Below are 19,380 nucleotides of genomic sequence, written 5' to 3' on the forward strand. Positions count from 1 at the left end.
CAGGTGAGAGCTGCATTTGTGCTGTAGGTAAGAGCATCATTAGTACTGTAGGTGAGAGCTGCATTTGTGCTGCAGGTGAGAGCTGCATTAGTGCTGCAGGTGAGAGCTGCATTAGTGCTGCAGGTGAGAGCTGCATTTGTGCTGTAGGTGAGAGCTGCATTAGTGCTGCAGGTGAGAGCTGCATTAGTGCTGCAGGTGAGAGCTGCATTAGTGCTGCAGGTGAGAGCTGCATTAGTGCTGTAGGTGAGCACTGTAGGTGAGAGCTGCATTAGTGCTGTAGGTGAGAGCTGTATTAATTAGTGCTGCAGGTGAGAGCTGCATTAGTGCTGTAGGTGAGCACTGTAGGTGAGAGCTGCATTAGTGCTGCAGGTGAGAGCTGCATTAGTGCTGCAGGTGAGAGCTGCATTTGTGCTGTAGGTGAGAGCTGCATTTGTGCTGCAGGTGAGAGCTGCATTAGTGCTGCAGGTGAGAGCTGCATTAGTGCTGCAGGTGAGAGCTGCATTTGTGCTGTAGGTGAGAGCTGCATTTGTGCTGTAGGTGAGAGCTGCATTAGTGCTGTAGGTGAAACTTATGTCTGTCTGTGTGTGTCTGTCTGTAGGTGCCCTGCAGTCTGGAGTTCTGGGACGAGCTGCAGCGGGCGTTTGTGCCATATAGAGAGTTCAGCCTATCAGAGAGCAGCGTGTGTGAGCTGACCCTGCCCACTCTGACCCCCGACACACGCCAGACTGAGCTGGTGACCTCTGACCTCTGGAGAGTGGTGCTCAATAGCACCAGTGATGGTGGAGACGAGAGGTGAGTGCGTTTTAAATGTGTGTGTGTTTCTGATGTGTTTGAGAGGGCGAGTGTGTCGTTGTCTAACCGTGTGTACACGTGTGTGTGTGTGTGTGTGTGTGTGTGTGTGTAGTTCGGACAGTGAATCAGGTTCTCAGGTGCCCTGTGAGCAGCTGGTGTGTCCCACCGCTCTGGCCGCGTGTACACGTGTGGACTCGTGTTTCGCGCCATGGTTCGTGCCTTCAGTGGGCGTCTCGATACGACTGGCGTACCTGGAGCTGCACTTCTGTCACAACCTGGATCAGCTGGGCACAGGTGTGTGTGTGTGTGTGTGTGTGTGTATGTGTGTGTGTGCGTGCGCGAGTGTACCTACTACCATATTTTTGGGACAAATTTGTACCCAAAACCTGACAAAATCTCCAAAAACTTCAAGTTTGTGTGTGTGTGTGAAAATATTGTCATTATTTACATTATTTAGGGTAATGTAAAGTGAGAGTCTCCCAAGGTTCATAAGTTGACGAAAAGCTAATTATTATTTCAGTCATAAAAATGAAGAAATAATTGTAAAATAAATACTATAAAAATAAAGCACTATTTTTGTTAAATGTGAAAAAAAAGTTAACATTCTGTATAATTCCTCTCTTTTCGCAGCACCGTGCCAGAAGCTCCGCCCCTTCCTCCCAGACAGGAAGTCGCCTCAGGATCAGGAGTTTGCGGTGGTGTGTGTGCGCGAGCCGTGTGTGTTTGTGCGTCAGTGGAGTGACGTGATGCAGTGCTGTCATGAGCTCAGCTTCTCGTCCACTTTGAGCTGCAGACTGCTGGAGTACCGCAACCTCACGTACCTATCCGTCCTTCAGCCTGTCAGCCTGCGGGGAAATGCCACACACACACACACACGCTCACGCCGCACGCTGCACTGCGACACCACGCTACAGCCGCTGCACGCCGCCGCAGGCCAGTATGCCGTTCACACGCTGGACCGAGCGCTGCAGGCCTGGAGACAGGTGAGACCAGACCAGCTCTGCTGAGCGTGACGGCATCAGTGATGTGGAGTAAAAGTGTTGTAAAGGAGACGGTGTTGTTCTGACAGTTGCTGGAGTTTGTTTGGGTCGCTCACATTCAGATCCGTCAGACCCTCACACACACACACACACACACACACACACACACACACACACACACAGACACACACACACACCTTTGACAGACAGTCACATGTGCTCAGACAGAGATTACAGAGCTGAGTTATAGAGCTGTTTAATGTGATCTGTCCCAGAGTTCTGCTGGTTCTGGATGTTCAGTGTGTGTATTTATAAGTGATGGACAGACAGTGACTCTTTCATCACTGTATCATGTGACTCTGTAAATGTGAGAGGATTAGTGTTTTCCTGTGGACTGTTACTGTGTTTCCCTATAAAACACACACACACATCTGTGCTCCCCTGACAACACACACTATACAGGTCCAACAACAGCTCATACACTGAGGAGAGAGGAGAGAATGATGGGAAATGTTGGTGTGACTCAGAGTTTGGAGGTTCTGCTGGTGTGTTGAGTTTCCAGTAAAGTGTGTGTCTGTACACACAAGCAGTAGCATTAAAAGCATCAGACTGTCATGAGATGATGAGTTCACATGAGTCCAGACTAGCACAGGAACTGGATCTGAGTTTATCAAATTTCTTCCACATCCAATAAACGATCTCTGATGACTGAGCTGATGTTCTCTGTTCGTTGTGTTTCAGAACGGAGTGTTGGATGCGGAGGAAGTGCTTTTCAGTCATTACGTCATCTGTAACGACACACAGGAAGTTCTGCGGTTCGGACAGGTGGACACAGATGAGAACATCCTACTGCAGAGCAACCAGAGTCACCAGTACAGCTGGAGGACCCACAAATCCCCACAGGTGCTTCTGTCTGTGTGTGTGTCTGTATGTCTGTCTGTCCTTCTGTGTGTGTGTGTGTGTCTGTCTGTCTGTCCTTCTGTGTGTGTCTGTCTGTCTGTCTGTCTGTCTGTCCGTACGTGTGTGTGTGTCTGTCTGTCTGTCTGTCTGTCCTTCTGTGTGTGTGTGTGTGTCTGTCTGTCTGTCCTTCTGTGTCTGTCTGTCTGTCCGTCCGTCCGTCCGTCTGTCTGTCCGTGTGTGTGTCTGTCTGTCTGTTCTTCTGTGTGTGTGTGTGCGTGTCTGTCTGTCTGTCCTTCTGTGTGTGTGTGTGTGTCTGTGTCTGTCTGTCCTTCTGTGTCTGTGTCTGTCCTTCTGTGTGTGTGTGTGTGTGTGTGTGTGTGTGTGTTGTGTCTGTCTGTCCGTGTGTGTGCGTGTCTGTCTGTCTGTCCTTCTGTGTGTGTGTGTCTGTGTCTGTCTGTCCTTCTGTGTGTGTGTGTGTGTGTGTGTGTTGTGTCTGTCTGTCCGTGTGTGTGCGTGTCTGTCTGTCTGTCCTTCTGTGTGTGTGTGTGTGTGTGTCTGTGTCTGTCTGTCCTTCTGTGTGTGTGTCTGTCCTTCTGTGTGTGTGTGTGTGTGTGTGTGTGTGTCTGTGTCTGTCTATCCTTCTGTGTCTGTGTCTGTCCTTCTGTGTGTGTGTGTGTGTGTGTGTGTGTGTTGTGTCTGTCTGTCTGTCCTTCTGTGTGTGTGTGTGTGTGCGTGTCTGTCTGTCTGTCCTTCTGTGTGTGTGTGTGTGTGTGTCTGTGTCTGTCTGTCCTTCTGTGTGTGTGTGTGTGTGTGTTGTGTCTGTCTGTCCGTGTGTGTGCGTGTCTGTCTGTCTGTCCTTCTGTGTGTGTGTGTGTGTGTGTGTGTGTGTGTGTGTGTGTGTGTGTGTGTGTCTGTGTCTGTGTCTGTCTGTCCTTCTGTGTGTGTGTCTGTCCTTCTGTGTGTGTGTGTGTGTGTGTGTCTGTGTCTGTCTGTCCTTCTGTGTGTGTGTGTGTGTGTGTGTGTTGTGTCTGTCTGTCCGTGTGTGTGCGTGTCTGTCTGTCTGTCCTTCTGTGTGTGTGTGTGTGTGTGTGTGTGTGTGTGTGTCTGTGTCTGTCTGTCCTTCTGTGTGTGTGTGTGTGTGTGTGTGTCTGTGTCTGTCTGTCCTTCTGTGTCTGTGTCTGTCCTTCTGTGTGTGTGTGTGTGTGTGTGTGTGTGTTGTGTCTGTCTGTCCGTGTGTGTGCGTGTCTGTCTGTCTGTCCTTCTGTGTGTGTGTGTCTGTCTGTCCTTCTGTGTGTGTGTGTGTGTGTGTGTGTGTGTAACAGTAAATAGTTGAACACCTGCAGCAGCACCGCTCGTGACACACTTCATGAATGCACCGCTGTGTGTGTGTGAGGTAATGCCTGAACGTGAATGGCAGCTATTGTGCCACACACACACACTCAGCACTAGAGGCTCGTGGATTTTTCCCTCCTCATGAACACGATGTGCGTCTGTATCTGGGAAGAGTTTCCTGTTCCAGCGGCCGCAGTCTGAACGCGTCCAGAGATGCTCAGACACACTGACCACAGCAGCCGCGTCTCTCTGTGTTTGTCTGTCACTGTGACCGCAGCGTCTAGTGCCGTCCTGACTGTCGTCCTCTCTGGCGGTTCGGTCCGAGGCTGTTTGTCCGGTCTGTCTGACGCGCTGCGGGTTCAAGTCCTGGTGCTGCAGGACAGGAGAGGATGGCGCAGCGTCTGCTGCTGTTGTCTTGATCTCTTCTCTGCCGTTTTTGACGGATGGTTTTTATTACTCCAGTATTTTTGAGTCACTAAATGCTCGGGCTCTTTTTCCCACTGTGCACTGCGGTGTGGGGGGGTGTGTCTCCACTGGGACTCGTGTGGCATGCGAATGACTTCAGGGCTGTGGACGCTGTCTGGGGCGCGTTCAGTATGGAGACCATTAGCACCAATCTGGATGGAATTTGGGCGGATATTTGACTTCCTGTCTGTTCCTCTGGGGGGGGGGGGGGCTTCATCACGGTAGCTGCTGCCAAACCCCTAAAACACACACTCTCTCACACACACACAGACACTCACAGTTAATGGTCTTAATTACAGTCGCAGTAAACACGCTCACTCACAGATACCGAGTAAATCTTGCAGTTTTAGCGCGTCCTCGGGCCTCTTTTACACACAAGCTGTTTGGACACAGAGACAAACTCCTTCAGGCCGCCATGAGGTCATGTGTTGAGTCACTGAATTGTGAACAAGCCCCTGGCGACCCATCACAATTATAGCTGCATCACACATCCATAATTTCCCAGAGATCAGCTTGAGTTACTGCCGCCGGTGTGGATGGGTGTGTTTGCACTGGTTTCTGTGATTATGCAGCAACGTGTGAATATCTGCGCTCAGAAACATCAAGCCGGTGAATGTTAGCAACTTCAATGCAGTTCGATGCTCCAGTGTTGCAGCGAAAACACTGATATCAAATCAGCACACGGTTCCTGCAGAAGATGTGTTTAGTGTCAGTCACCGTGTTTGACGGCCATCATTTCGTTCAGGTATTTCTCACGTGTGTTTTGCGTGTCCAGTTGGTCGATTGTCTCGCAGCTGAACTCGGCGGGCATTTGATGTGAGGCGAGGGCCGCTGTTATGGCTTCTCCCCGAAGGTTGAGCTCGGCCATGGGTGCTAGAAAATGGGCTGTTGTAAAAATAAAGAGGGTCAAGGCACTTGGGCCGCTGCTTCCTGATGAGTAATACGGCGCAGAGATCTGAGAAATTATGTCATTTCCACTCGGCAGCCCTTTGGAGGAGGAAGATCTGCTCAAATTGACTTCAGCCTTTGATTGGCCGTGTTTTCGTAACGGAATCCACCTTCAAACGGCCAGGAAAGCGCGAGGATCAGGCCTGACCGCGGTCACTGCGCGCCTTGACCCGCACGCTTAATTTGTTTGACTTTACAGTTTGAGCGGCGCTCAGGAGTTCAGAGTGTCGGTGTGATCTCACTCTGACCCAACAGACTCTCTGTCAGACTCCACATTCATGAATGATAAACACGAGTTCACACTGCCAACACTTCAGCATGAACATGCACACACTGAACACACACATGCACACACTGAACACACACTGAACACACACACACACACACACTGAACACACACACACACACTATTTCACACACAGTGACACTCGTCATTTCAAATGAGAACTGGTTCTCAACTGACTTCCTGGTTAAATAAAGGTTATTAATTATTTCGACACTATTTTCATATTTAATCCTGTAAAGCTGCTTTGACACAATCTGCATTGTTAAAAATGCTATATAATGGTGACATCACTTCACTTGACACACACACACAAAGATATACACACACACACACACACACACGTGCAGTGAAGAGGGTATTTTTCAGTTTGTTTTAAAATCAGGATCTAATGAACACAAATGTGTGTCAGTGTTTAATCATTGTGTAAGTGCTAGTCATGTCCTGTCTGTCTCTCATGTGTGTTTTGTTGTTATACTCCGTGTGTGTGTATGTGTGTTGTTTTGCTGTCTCTGTATGATCATAAGATGATGTTTGAGTGTTTTTGTTCATATGTGGCTCAAGTGCTGCCAGATGAGTCTCAATCTGACAAACAGGGTTAATGTGATGAACAGCAGAACAGAACTCGCCAGAACTCTGACACTGCTCTTATTCTGTGAAATAAAAATAGTATTAAAGGGGTCATATGACGTTGCTAATAAGAACATTATTTTGTGTATTTGGTGTAATGCAATGTATTCATGAGTTTTAAGGTTAAAAAAACACATTATTCTCCACGTACTGTACATTATGCCTTTCTGAAATGCGTAAATTTTTACAAAGCTCATCGTTCTGAGAAGCGAGGTGTGCTCTGATTGGCCAGCTATCCAGTGCGTTGTGATTGGCCGAATACCTCAAGCGTGAGACAGAAATGTTACGCTCCTTACCATATTGTGATGCCATGTCCTGGCGTGACGAGACTAAAACAATAAAACCCATTATAAACGAGGCATTTGTTGCATCCAGTGGGGACATAATTACTGATTATAATGACTTATACTGTATTTTCATGTAAACATTACCATGTCTGCATTTGTGATCAGAGAAATGACAAACAACAAGCACTACTCTACACTGTTCAAAACTCGTGTTTGAATAGTCAGAGGCAAATTCTTTAAATAAGAAAACGTACTTACAGGCTGTGAGTCAGAAACACCAGACTGTTCTTGCAAAGTTGGAACTGCCCCACTTTATAGAAACAGTCTTTGAGCAGCCAGCATTGTAGGCTACTCTCTCAGGATCAGGAAACTCTGTTAAATGTTAAACTCTGCTGCACACACTCTAATATTTGGGTTGAACTGTTCTGGAACAGTGTTGTAAATACAACTTAACCACTGATTTCTAGTTGTGTCCTCTTTTGGAAGCCCAAACAAAGTACTTTTGCTTTCACAACGAAACACAGCGTCTCCAGGACATGGCGCCGGCGGCAGCAACAACACTACAGCCAGAATAATAGCTCCGCCTTCTTTCATTGAGTATACATGTGGGTGATGTTTTGCAAATCTTCCCACACCGTGGCGTAGACATGTGGGGCGTGTTTGAATGAGCCGTTTTAGGAGGGTGTGGTCGAGTCTTAACTTTTATAAAAAATATATCTCTTTGGTTTTGAAACCTTCGTCTTTGCAACTTTAGGGATCTTATCTATGCACGAACAGCTTGTAACGCAGGAAAACTTGATCACATCATATGACCCCTTTAAATTAGGGATGCACGATATTGGAATTCTGCCGATATTCGATATGCCGATTTTTTTCAACTCATTTTGGCCGATACCGATATATTTTCTTTTGTTTGGAAACAACACCAAGTCTCTCCTGTGCAGAAATTATAAGCAAAATATTATTAATTTTGGTTAGTTTTTAACAAGAACTTATTTATTAGAATTAAATAAAAAATAATAAAGGTTTTTTAACAGTACATTGAAGCTTTGAAAATAAATATAAATCAACTATATCAATCGCTGCATTTTTTCCCCCAGAAAGATGCAGTGTTAACCCTAATATTTTATTTTAAGATTTAACATTTGTAGATGGTCTAAAACAAGAGTTGTAAAAATTCTGAAAATCTTTTAGAGCTCATGATTTGTTTAAAAAATAAAACGTTACACATTAATAAATCAGTATATATAAAATTATTTAATTTACAAGTGTCATGTTTGTGATTTTTTTTTTTTTCATGTAAGCTATAGCTTCTGACCATTAAATCAAAACATACTTATTTTATTACATCAATTACTGCTTTATTTAATCAGAATCACAGTCTAAATGTTATTTGTGTAGGCTATTTTACTTTTAATTTAATTAGAAGTAGGCCAACTGCGCCCCTACTATTAAAACTACTTACCGAACGGGCATTAGGACCTGGGGGAGGCTGTCACTGCTGCCCCTGCTTGTGCTATAACTGTTTACTCTATCCCACACCGAACGCGTCATTCTGTACATGCCTTCACACATTAAATGCAGCAATCCAAAACAGTCAATCTATTGATCATTCAGACAAAACTTTGCTTCAAGAATGAGCCACATTGCTGACGTGATCTAATCGCTAGCACACCCTGAGCACATGCGAGTTAACCCCTTCCCCTTATCGGCAAGACATATCGGCATAATTTTGCATGTCAGGCCGATGCCGATATTTACATTTAAAGTCATTATCGGCCGATTTCGATATCAGTCCGATAATATCGTGCATCCCTACTTTAAATGTTTACATTTATCCTGTTTCATATATATATATATATATATATATATATATATATATATATATATATATATATATATATATATATATATATACACACACTCATAAAACAAAAGTAATCATCATCATAATGTTTATATTACATAAATTATAGCAATCACAAATTTTATCAGAAAAAAATTGCAAATACAGCCTCTATAGTAAAATTTTATATTTTTGGCCAGTAAATTAGTGGATGTTGTCAGTCATACGCTTATGTTGTGTCTGTTTTAGCTGCTGCACATCTGCATGGAGGGCTGGGGGAACTGGCGCTGGGCCGAACCCTTCAGTGTCGACGACGCAGGGACATTACTGAGAACCATCCAACATAAAGGACAGACGGCCACTCTCATCATCAGAGTCAAGCAGCTCACAGGAGTCCAGAAACAAGTACACACACACACACACACACACAGACACACAGACTTGTTTCGCTATCCTTGTGGGGACTCTCATAGGCGTAATGGTTTTCTGCTGTACAGACCGTATATTCTATTGCCCTACACCAACCCTACACCTAAACTTATCCCTCACAGGAGACTTTTTGAATTTTTAGATTTTCAAAAAACTTAATTCTGTGTGATTTATAAGCTTGTTTACCCGTGGGGACCTCAATTTAGGTCCCCACCGTGACACAAGTCCCCATGACTCTGTGTGTATTCAGGTTTAAGTCCCCACCGGAATACAAAAACACACACACACACACACACACACTGGACACACACATACTCTCGTCATCAGAGTCAAGCAGCTTACAGGAGTCCAGAAACATGTACACAGACACAAAAATATATATAATATACATCCATAAATCTCTCTCTCTCTGTCAGGTGATCATCTGTGGTAGGCAGGTGATGTGTAGTTTCCTGCATCAGTGCATCGAGCTGCGGCTGGTGCAGCACTACACGGGTCAGGAGGGTCAGCCGGAGCTGCGTGAGCGCGTCGCCCGTCTGGAGCCGGACAGTATACTGGCCTCGTTTGTGCTGGAGGACCCGGAGCTGACGGAGCTGTGTGTGCGCGCCTGCGGCGAGGACGCCTGGTCACAAGACGTCTGTCTGGATCACAGCGACAAACACAGCAGCTCTGTGGTGCAGGCGAGTCGCCGTCAGTAACCAGTCATCATCACCGGCTCTCATTCACTAATAATGCCAGAGATTATTCGTATTTATACGCACATTCAAACTTCTCACAAAAATGTTCTGCCTAATTCACAACACGTGCGTACACACATGAATTTGTTCTTAACCTCGTCCTAATGTTAGTGAATCTGGAGAAATGTAAATGAGCGACCGCATGCATGAGTTTAGTCATTTCCATAAAACACGCCCACATCATCTCCATATAAGGGTTTTCCTTCAGTCTTTCGTCAAAGATACTCCATGCAGGTCCACATGAGCCTCGCTGTCTACAGACACGCTCTTGCCAGATCTTTAAACAATGCCAGGTGCGCAATCCTCAAAATCAGTTCATACACAACAAAACACCTTTCATACAAAACCAGTTTACAGAGCTTTCATTAGCCGGCTGTACAAGCGCTGTTATTCAGAGGAACCTCGCAGCGCAGGCTTTAGTCATAGCTGCTTGTCTTACTCTGTTATTGTATATGATGAAATCATTTTAAGACGAAATGTACATTTTATTGTAATTATATATAATATATAATTATTATCATAAGATGAAACATACATTATAAATATAGCTTATATACAGATTAAGACCGGCCAGAGTGATTTTTGCATATGTGCTTTCAGCTGTTCCTATATTTTTTCTTAAATTTAGAATATGTTTTAGTGAATCATGATTTGTTCGTGAAAACGTTCGTATGCTTAGTGAATGAGACCCACAGTGAGCAGACTGTATTGATTTAACCAGCAGAATGATGACAGTGTTCAGTAAACAGGTGCGTGTATTAATCATCAGTAATCAGAGAGAATGACCCTCCGTCAGCGGTATCATTGTCGTAACTGGAACAAACAGCGCTTTAATACACAGGATCATCCCATCACGCCTGAGTCTGATGGGACTGTGCTGTGAGGCGATGGATTGTTTGTTCTTCCTGTGTCCACCCCTGCACTTCCTGTCCAGAGACTCACTGAATGAGCAACATCAGCTGCTGTGTTCAAGCACAGGAAATGACAGAGTACAGGTCGAACCATCAGGGTGTCGTAACGAGCGTGTGTGTGTGTGTGTGTGTGTGTGCAGGTGCCGTGTTCTAATGGATCACTGCTGCATGTCTGGTGCACACGAATCCTGCTGGAGCCAAACACACACATGCAGCAGAGAGTGGTGAGTACACACACACACACAAACACACACACACGTACTTTCGTCTCATCCACTGCTGCGTGTTTGTTCAGGTTGTGTTCAGTCCTCTCTTCATGATGTGGAGTCACCTGCCTGATCCGGTTCTGGTTCATGTGGAGAAGAGGAGTCTGGGTCACAGAGACACACAGCTCATTCAAGGCCGCGGCCACCAGGAGGCACTACTGAACATGGAGGAAGATCTGACACACCACCTCACCTTCCAGGCCAGGTACACACACACACACACATATTCTCTTACACACGCACACACACACAAACTATTGTCCTGTAGTGACACACAGGAATCTCCTGCGGTCAGTGTGTCTGTGGTCAGGCTCAGACAGACAGTCGTAGCCACACACACTTTCTCTCGTGTTCGTCTGAGTGAGCCGCAGACAGGAGCTTGTAAAGTTCCTCTTCTCTCTCTGTCCTGTTTGTGTCTTGGCTGTTGCGTTTGACCCATCACCCATGATGCACTGGACCTGATCTCGTTCACACTGATTGTGTGTTTGTGTTCCAGGGAGGAAGAGGACGCATCTCAGTGTGCAGTTCCTGTGTCCACTGCTGTTATCAGACAGATCCTGAGCAGAGTAGCAGCAGAACAGAACCAGAACCAGCAGGATATTCTAGAGCACTTCTACGGAGAGAAGACGTCCAGCGGTCCGGCGTGGCCCTACAGCAGCCGACAGACAGACAGGTGCGCAGACACACACACACACACACGCACACACACGTACGTGTAATGTGATGCATTCACTCCTGAATTAAGGTTCATTCACACTAATAACTATAACAACAAAGAGGAACGGTATCACTGGAATCACTTTCAGAGCAGTGAGATAAACTGATGTCTGCAACTGCTCAGCACACGTGTGTGTGTGTGCAGGTGTGCGGGGGAGTCGGTGGCGCAGTGGGACAGTCCGATGCAGGTTCGCCTGAGCGCGTGGCGCACGGGTCTGAACACACTGCTGGTGGAGCTGCTGCCGTGGGCTCTTCTGGTGAACCGCTCACACTGGGACCTCTGGATGTTTGAGGCAGAGAGCATCATAGTGCAGATACCAGCTGGGAAAACCATAATACCGCCCAACTTTAAGGTGTCTGTCCATCTGTCTGTCTGCCTGCATTACAGCAATGTACCTGAGTGAGAGCATCATCACTGTAACTTCTGTCATGAATGAACGTGTGTGTGTGTGTGTGTGTGTGTGTGTGTGTGCGACACACAGGATGCGTTCCAGATTGGCATCTATTGGCCGCACACTAACACGGTGCACAAGTCTCCTGCCGTGCGATTGGTCCATGAGGTGTCATCGCCGCGGTGGCCGGAGGGGGGCGGAGCAGATGTCCTGCTGCTGGATGAGGAGGGATACATACACACGGACATCACACTCGGAACACAGCCGGGAAAACTGAAGGTGTGTGTGTGTGTGTTTTATGATTACAGTGGTCTGTGTCTGCATGGATGAGATTAATCTGGAATCTGGTGACTAAAGTCAGTCTCTCTTTCAGCTCTGTCAGTTTTGTGTGTCGTCTTCAGTGAAATATGGGATTCAGGTTCTGCAGATTGAGGATAAAACTGTCCTCGTGAACAACACCTCAAACACTATCAAGTGTAGAGCTGTGATCTCACAACACACAACCACACCTGAGCAGGTACAACACACACACACACACACACAAAATTTCACACAAACACACACACAATCTCACTCACTCACTCACACACACACAAACAATCTCACTCACTCACACACACACACACACATGCACGGAGACACAATACAACACATAACAGGTTCACATTCACCCCAAAGTTTTCTTTAATTACTCTTTCTCTCTGTCTGTCGCTCTTTTAGCCCACACTCGAACCTGAGTCGTCCAGCTTCGCTCTGGGTCCCGCGGGTGCGGCTGGAGATCAGGTGTGCGGTGCCGTGCCGTGTTGGGACGTCCTGCGGGACGATCAGACGGCAGAGGACACGCAGCTGTCATCGAAGCAGCTGCTGCTGAGTTTGGAGAGTGCAGAGGCGCAGTGGAGTCCTCCGGCCCTCGTCAGGGCAGATTTCCCCAGACAGAGCGTTCCTGTACCGGTGGAGCCGGACACCGACTGGCCCTTCAATACCAGGTACCACAGAACCACAACAACACTTCAGTCACGTGTGCTTATGTGCCGCTAACACACCTCGGTCCTCAAGGAGACGCTAGAGGTCCTTCAGACATCAGTGTCATTCTGGAGATCAGCTGGTTAGTTTGGTCCTGTTAGTTCTGCTGCTAGATGACGTGATTATACTGACCACCAACATCGTTATTTCTATTCCAGGTTATTTTGCCAGGAATATTGTGGAATAAATCCTGCTTCTAAATAAAAGAGGCAATAGATAAAGACATTTCATCACTGCAGCTGCTGTTAGAAGCCCCAGTTAACATTGAAACCGTTTACTAATGAATGCTAAAGCACTGAGACTGAGCTGTGTGTGATCGGACACATTCAGAACCACAGCAACTCGTGAGATCAAGCGCTTGTGTTCTTATGTGTTGAGCTGAACTCTCTCTCTCTGAGAGTCTGGTGTTAATAATGACGCACCCGGGCATCTGGGGTGTCTGTGGGCAGAGGAGGGTTGGGCGGCTTCTGATGGCAGTAAGTGACTCAGCTGTGTGTGTGTGTGTGTTTCAGGCCTCTGGTTCTGACCTGTCAGGAGCATCTGGGCGTCACGTATCTGACAGTGAGTGAAGATCAGTGTCCACGCATGCTGATTCACAACCGCTGCCCCAAGAGCCTCTTACTGAAGGAGAACACCAGGGGTAACACACACGCGCACACACACATAATGCAGGACTGCAGGTCTTTGCTTATGTTAATGTTGAGTGTGTTTCAGAGTCAGAGAGGTCGGAGGTGTTCAGCCGGACGGTTCCTGCTCTCTCGTCTGTCCATCACGAGTTGTTTCATCAGGCCTCCAGCTTCCCTGAATGCAGACAGAAAGAGATGCTGCCCACCCTGCAGCTGCGCATCATGACGGACACGCCCCCCGGTCACTCGGACACGCCCCCCTCACCAGGCTGGACTGACGCCATCGATATCAACAGTCCTGGAGCACAGGTGCACAGCACCTCACACTAGAACTTTTTGGGTGGAATCAGATAAAACTTTAAAATGGCATTAGTAATGTTTGTCTTAATTTCTTCACTTTCAAACATTAAACCACAGAGCTTTTGTTTTGATGGTAAACCACAGGTTTAAGTTGTTTAAGGTTTATAAACGTTTTTCATTATTTACAAGTATGTGAAGATTTTTGTGTCATGTTGCGATGGCAAATGCTCATTAATGCGAGTCAAACTCCGAGCAGAAGCAGATGGAGTTTGTGTGGATCTGAGATGCTGTACACACCGGCGGATCAGGAGCTGCTCGTGTGTTAATCAATACAGTGCTGCGCTTCACTGAAACACAATAAAACAATAGAAGTCTATGGAAAGTTCCCACAATTCACAGAAACAAACGTGTGTGTGTGTGAGAGAGACGTGTGTGTGTGTGCTGTCAGTTCAGTCTGCATCAGATCAGCAGTTTCTGAGCACTCAGTAGACGTGTAGATGTGAACATGTGTCTCCAATCATCACAGTCTCATGACTGGAGCTCCTGTGTGTTTTCTAGGTTGTTTTTCTTCCAGGTTTTGGCTGTTTGTACATCGATGTTCTTCACCAGAGCGGCACCATCACGCTGACGCTCGCACCAGAGAGCAAAGTGGAAGACATCGTCACACACCACAGGTCAAGCATGCTTATATTCACGCATGTGCTGAGTCTCTCCACAAGAGGGCAGTGTTTGACTTGCTCACCCGTTTGTTTCCCGCAGGCTGTCCGATCAGACGCTGTCCTTCAGGATTCTGCTGAACGAGGCGTGCGTGGCGCTCTGTGATGATATCACCAGCCCGTCCAGTTCAGTGGAGCTGCTGCGTCTCACCGTCTCCAAACTGCTGTTCCAGCTGCCGCCCGGCGAACCCTCGGCCGTCCACACCATCCAGATCCACTGCACCGGCCTGCAGGTGGACAATCAGCTATACGAGCGTGCCAGCTTCCACTTTCCAGTCATCCTGTGCCAGGAGCCTCAGAGCGACGCCGGCTTCCTGTCCCTGAGAGTCACCATCTCCGCCGATGGACGGCTGGACCGCCTCGCACTTCGCGTCCGGCCAGCACGCGTCTATCTGGAGGACACCTTCATCTACTACATGAAGACGCTCTTTCACACCTACATCCCAGAATCCCTGGGTGGGCGGGGCTGTGGTGGAGGGGCGGAGCCTGCGGTTCCATGGGAAGTGCTGGAGTCGAGCCACGCTCTGGTGACGCCGGTGCTGCTGCAGAAGCTGTCCATCGAGCCGCTTCATCTGCTGGTGAGCATCCACGCCTCGCTCAAGCTGTACATCGCCTCCGACCACACGCCGCTGTCCTTCTCACTGTTCGAGCGCAGCCCCGTCTGCACCACACCTAGACAACTGGTGCACACACTCGCCATGCACTACGCCGCCGGAGCGCTCTTCAGAGCAGGTGTGTCTCACTCGCACACACTCACTCACTTTCTCACACTCTCTCACACACACACGTATTCTCAAACACACACAGCTCTGTCAGTTTTGTGTGTCGTCTTCAGTGAAATATGGGATTCAGGTTTTGCAGATTGAGGATAAAACTGTCCTGGTGAACAACACCTCAAACACTATCAAGTGTAGAGCTGTGGTCACACAACACAAAACCACACCTGAGCAGGTACAACACACACACACACACAAAATCTCACACAAAATCTCACACAAACACACACACACACACAATCTCACTCACTCACACACACACACACACACATGCACGGAGACACAATACAACACATATTGACATGAATGTTATAAAAACAGGTTCTAACGCGATATTTTGTTTGGCGATACTGTATCGATTCTCCAAAACGGAATATCGATATTTAAAAAATAAATGGATAATAAAAAAAAAAATCATACAAGATTCATGGCAGTTGTTTCGTTTTGAGTTCATATCCCGACCGCTAGTCTTCATCTCTGAACTTAAACAGTGACAGGAAATACTAGCATTAGAGCACTCCACTAATGTTAGCGTTAATATAGTTTCTACTTCCACTCACTATTACGAACCTACATCCCCTCCAGAAGTCTGAGATCTGATAGTGAGCGACGCCTTGTGGTACCATCACAGAGAGGCTCAAAATCACTCTCCAGAACATTCTCGTTCACCATTCCTGGCTGGTGGAATAATCTTCCCACCCCTATCCGGAACGCCGGATCCCTGGCAATCTTCAAGCAACAACTGAAAACTCATCTCTTTCGGCAGTACTTGACTTCATCCTAAACTTAAAAAAAAAACTCTTTCCCTCTATGTTTCTCTCCGCTTACGAGCTTGTACTTATTTGAACAATGACTGAGACTTGGTGTTACGAGCACTTCCTCTGTCTGATTGCCTCTTCAAGATTAATCGCTTTTTGTATTCCCCAATTGTAAGTCGCTTTGGATAAAAGCGTCTGCCAAATGACTAAATGTAAATGTAAAACTTCAGAAAGGAAAAATACGGTACAATCGCGTGTATGTATTTTTATGTAAGTGTCTAACGTTATGTTAATTAAACTACACACACACACACAAAACAGCTAGCTAACCAAAGACTATAGAAACTTGTAGCTAAGGTACTGTTGTCTAATCAAATCTATTCAGCGGTATCACCAACTACATACAGGCTTAGCTAACGTTATGTATTTAGGTGGAGGAGCATGAGAAGAGAGAATAATTCAGTTCACTAAGTCACTGAATTTAAGATGTTAAATTAGTTAACTTACCCAGTAAAGGAGTGGTTGCTGGCCATTGCTGCTAGAAGCTCACTCTTCTGTCAGACTGGCGTCAGTGGCGGGAAAGCGTAGTGGGCGTGGTCAACCTGTCACTTCAATCGAGAGTGGCCAATAGAAAAGGGCCTTTCATCCTGGTGCGTAGAGACCGCCCACTGACACACAGCTTCACTCGCAAGCAAAACTTTTCAACTCGCAAACAAAAGTTTTAGACCCGCAAAAAAAGAAGGCAGGAAAGAGAGCAACATTTGTGGATTAGTGATGAAAACTTTTTGAAGTGCACAAAGAAAAAAATATTGTTTTTAAAGATTTACACACACTGCAAATTATTTTGCTTTCAATTACTTTAATTTTGAACCTTAAGAAGACTTTTTTTGCAAACTTTTATTTTTTAATTACAAAATAATTCCTTTTGCTCTCAAATACAGAATTTTTGTTTGAATAATAAATACACAAAAATAATTCCACAGTAGAGTCGCTGTGTAGCTGCAGCTTTCTCGTAATTCAGGGCTGTTTTGTGCAGTTGAGGCGGTGCTCGCGTCGCGTCTCAGCGATTCCACGCGCAACATAAATACAAACTGAAAAACCTGAGAAATCCAAGTTGAAAAGTTCTGAGAATGTTTATTTGATTGTTTTACAATTGTTTAGTTTTCTTTAGGAATCCTGCAAGCACTTTATTTGTCATTGATATTAAGCAGATGTAATTTTTTGTTCAGATCAAATGTTATGACATCGCATGTCACAATTATAAACTTAAACTGTGAAACTTTTATAAATAAAAGTCTATAAATATATCTTTTTATAAAATACATTTTATACATACATTTAACTAAAGAATCATGCAAGCACTTGAATATTTCCCGCTTTACTCGTACTGCACAAAAAGTGCTTCAATAATGTTGAATGTTACAGGGACTGATTATTGCAAATACAGATCAAATACAGTGTGTTCTGGTTAAACTATTATTTATTTATTTTTTGCTAAGGTTTGCATATGGTGGTGTGTTCTTAATGACAGCTTTCCTAAAAAATATATATCCTATTCCTAAAATAAGAAATATCCCAATATATCGCCTTGCTTACAGTATATATCGTATCGCAACCCCTGTATCGTGACACGTATCGTATCGCCAGATTCTTGCCAATACACAGCCCTATAACACTCAAACACACTCACTCACTCACTCACTCACTTTCACACACACACACACACACATACTCACACATACTCACACACACACACTCTCTCACACACACACACACGTATACATACATATACACACTCACACACACTCACTCACTCACTTTCACACACACACACACACACACACTCACTCACTTTCACACACACACACACACACGCACACACACACACACACACGTATACATACATACATATACACACTCACACACACAGACCCTTGTAAAATCGACCCTATGTTAGTATATGTTGATTACTGTAGGTTGTTTGGCATCTAGTTCTGTCATCTGTACAGTTTCCTGTTTATTTGCTGAAGAAATGCTTGATTATTTTGAGATTTGTGATCTGTTTATTCTCTGATTCTATTCCCTTTCCTTTTGATCACAATGTTTTTTATTTATTTTTTCCTAATAAAACTCATAATCAATAATTCCATTCCATTCAGTCAGTTCACTTGGTACAACACATGACTATGGGATATCACACTCTTGCGCCATCAGCTGAATACACATATAGGTGCATCTCAAAACATTTGAATATCGTGAAAAAGTTCATTTTTTTCTTGTAAGTTATTTCAAAAAGTGAAACTTTCATATATTTTAGATTCATTACATGTAAATTAAAACATTTCAAAAGTTTTTTTGTTTTAATTTTGATGATTAGAGCTTACAGCTCATGAAAGTCAAAAATCACTATCTGAAAATATTAGAATATTTACATTTGAGTTTCAATTAATGACCATCCCTACAGTATATGAAAATATACTGTATTATATGAAACCACAATAATGGAGAAGACTGCTGACTTGGCAATGATCCAGAAGATGAACATTGACGTCCTCCACAAAGAGGGTAAGTCACAGAGGGTCATTACTGAAAGCTGTGGCTGTTTACAGAGTGCTGTATCAAAGCATATTAAATGCAGAATTGACTGGAAGGAAGAATTTGGGAAGGAAAAGGTGCACAAGCAACAGGGATGACCGCAAGCTTGAGAATACTGTCAAGCAAAGCTGATTCAAACACTTGTGAGAGCTTCAGAAGGAGTGGACTGAAGCTGGAGTCAGTGCATCAAGAGTCTCCACGCTCAGACGTCTTCAGGAAAAGAGCTACCAAGCCACTTCTGAAACAGAGACAACATCAGAAGCATCTTACCTGGGCTGTGGAGAAAAAGAACTGGACTGTTGCTCAGTGCTCCAAAGTCCTCTTTTCAGATAAGCTCTTTTAACAAGAGCTAATTAACTCTTTTTCGAGTAAGATGTCTAAGCACAAAAGAGATTCTCGCCCCTGTCCTATGGCATGTGGGTATTCACTGTCTGAAAAGGATATTCACGAGCACTGCCTGTTGTGTCTGAGGATTGTCCATGCTAAGTTGACTCTCTCCAATGCTGGAGTATGTGAACATTGCCGGCAGCTCCGTTGTTCCACACTCGAGCGGCATGTGGCGTTTGTGGAGCGTGTGCTCGGTGGGGCAGTCACGGTCCGCTTCTGTCCTTAGAGGCTAATCCAGAGGCGGCTCTGGCTGTTTTTGGGGATCTGGGGTGATCGTGCAGTGG

General features: G+C 45.5%; 1 protein-coding gene across 4 annotated transcripts in view; it reads left to right on the forward strand.

Moving 5' to 3' along the window:
- The window catches only part of LOC306877490 (intermembrane lipid transfer protein VPS13B-like), a 190,568-nt gene that overhangs the window by 150,963 nt on the left and 20,225 nt on the right, over window positions 1-19,380 (forward strand). For all 4 annotated transcript variants that reach the window (XM_079429263.1, XM_079429262.1, XM_079429264.1 and 1 more), the window contains exons 40-56: window positions 599-792; window positions 905-1,086; window positions 1,423-1,775; window positions 2,514-2,675; window positions 8,713-8,868; window positions 9,309-9,572; window positions 10,681-10,764; window positions 10,836-11,011; window positions 11,303-11,479; window positions 11,669-11,876; window positions 12,006-12,194; window positions 12,289-12,432; window positions 12,636-12,901; window positions 13,451-13,578; window positions 13,653-13,873; window positions 14,423-14,538; window positions 14,624-15,312. In XM_079429263.1, coding sequence (XP_079285389.1) covers window positions 599-792; window positions 905-1,086; window positions 1,423-1,775; window positions 2,514-2,675; window positions 8,713-8,868; window positions 9,309-9,572; window positions 10,681-10,764; window positions 10,836-11,011; window positions 11,303-11,479; window positions 11,669-11,876; window positions 12,006-12,194; window positions 12,289-12,432; window positions 12,636-12,901; window positions 13,451-13,578; window positions 13,653-13,873; window positions 14,423-14,538; window positions 14,624-15,312 — 3,709 coding nt within the window. The remainder of the gene's footprint in view (window positions 1-598; window positions 793-904; window positions 1,087-1,422; window positions 1,776-2,513; window positions 2,676-8,712; window positions 8,869-9,308; window positions 9,573-10,680; window positions 10,765-10,835; window positions 11,012-11,302; window positions 11,480-11,668; window positions 11,877-12,005; window positions 12,195-12,288; window positions 12,433-12,635; window positions 12,902-13,450; window positions 13,579-13,652; window positions 13,874-14,422; window positions 14,539-14,623; window positions 15,313-19,380) is intronic.

The sequence above is a fragment of the Barbus barbus genome (assembly GCF_936440315.1).
Source record: "Barbus barbus genome assembly, chromosome: 12".
In the NCBI taxonomy this organism is placed as follows: domain Eukaryota; kingdom Metazoa; phylum Chordata; class Actinopteri; order Cypriniformes; family Cyprinidae; genus Barbus; species Barbus barbus.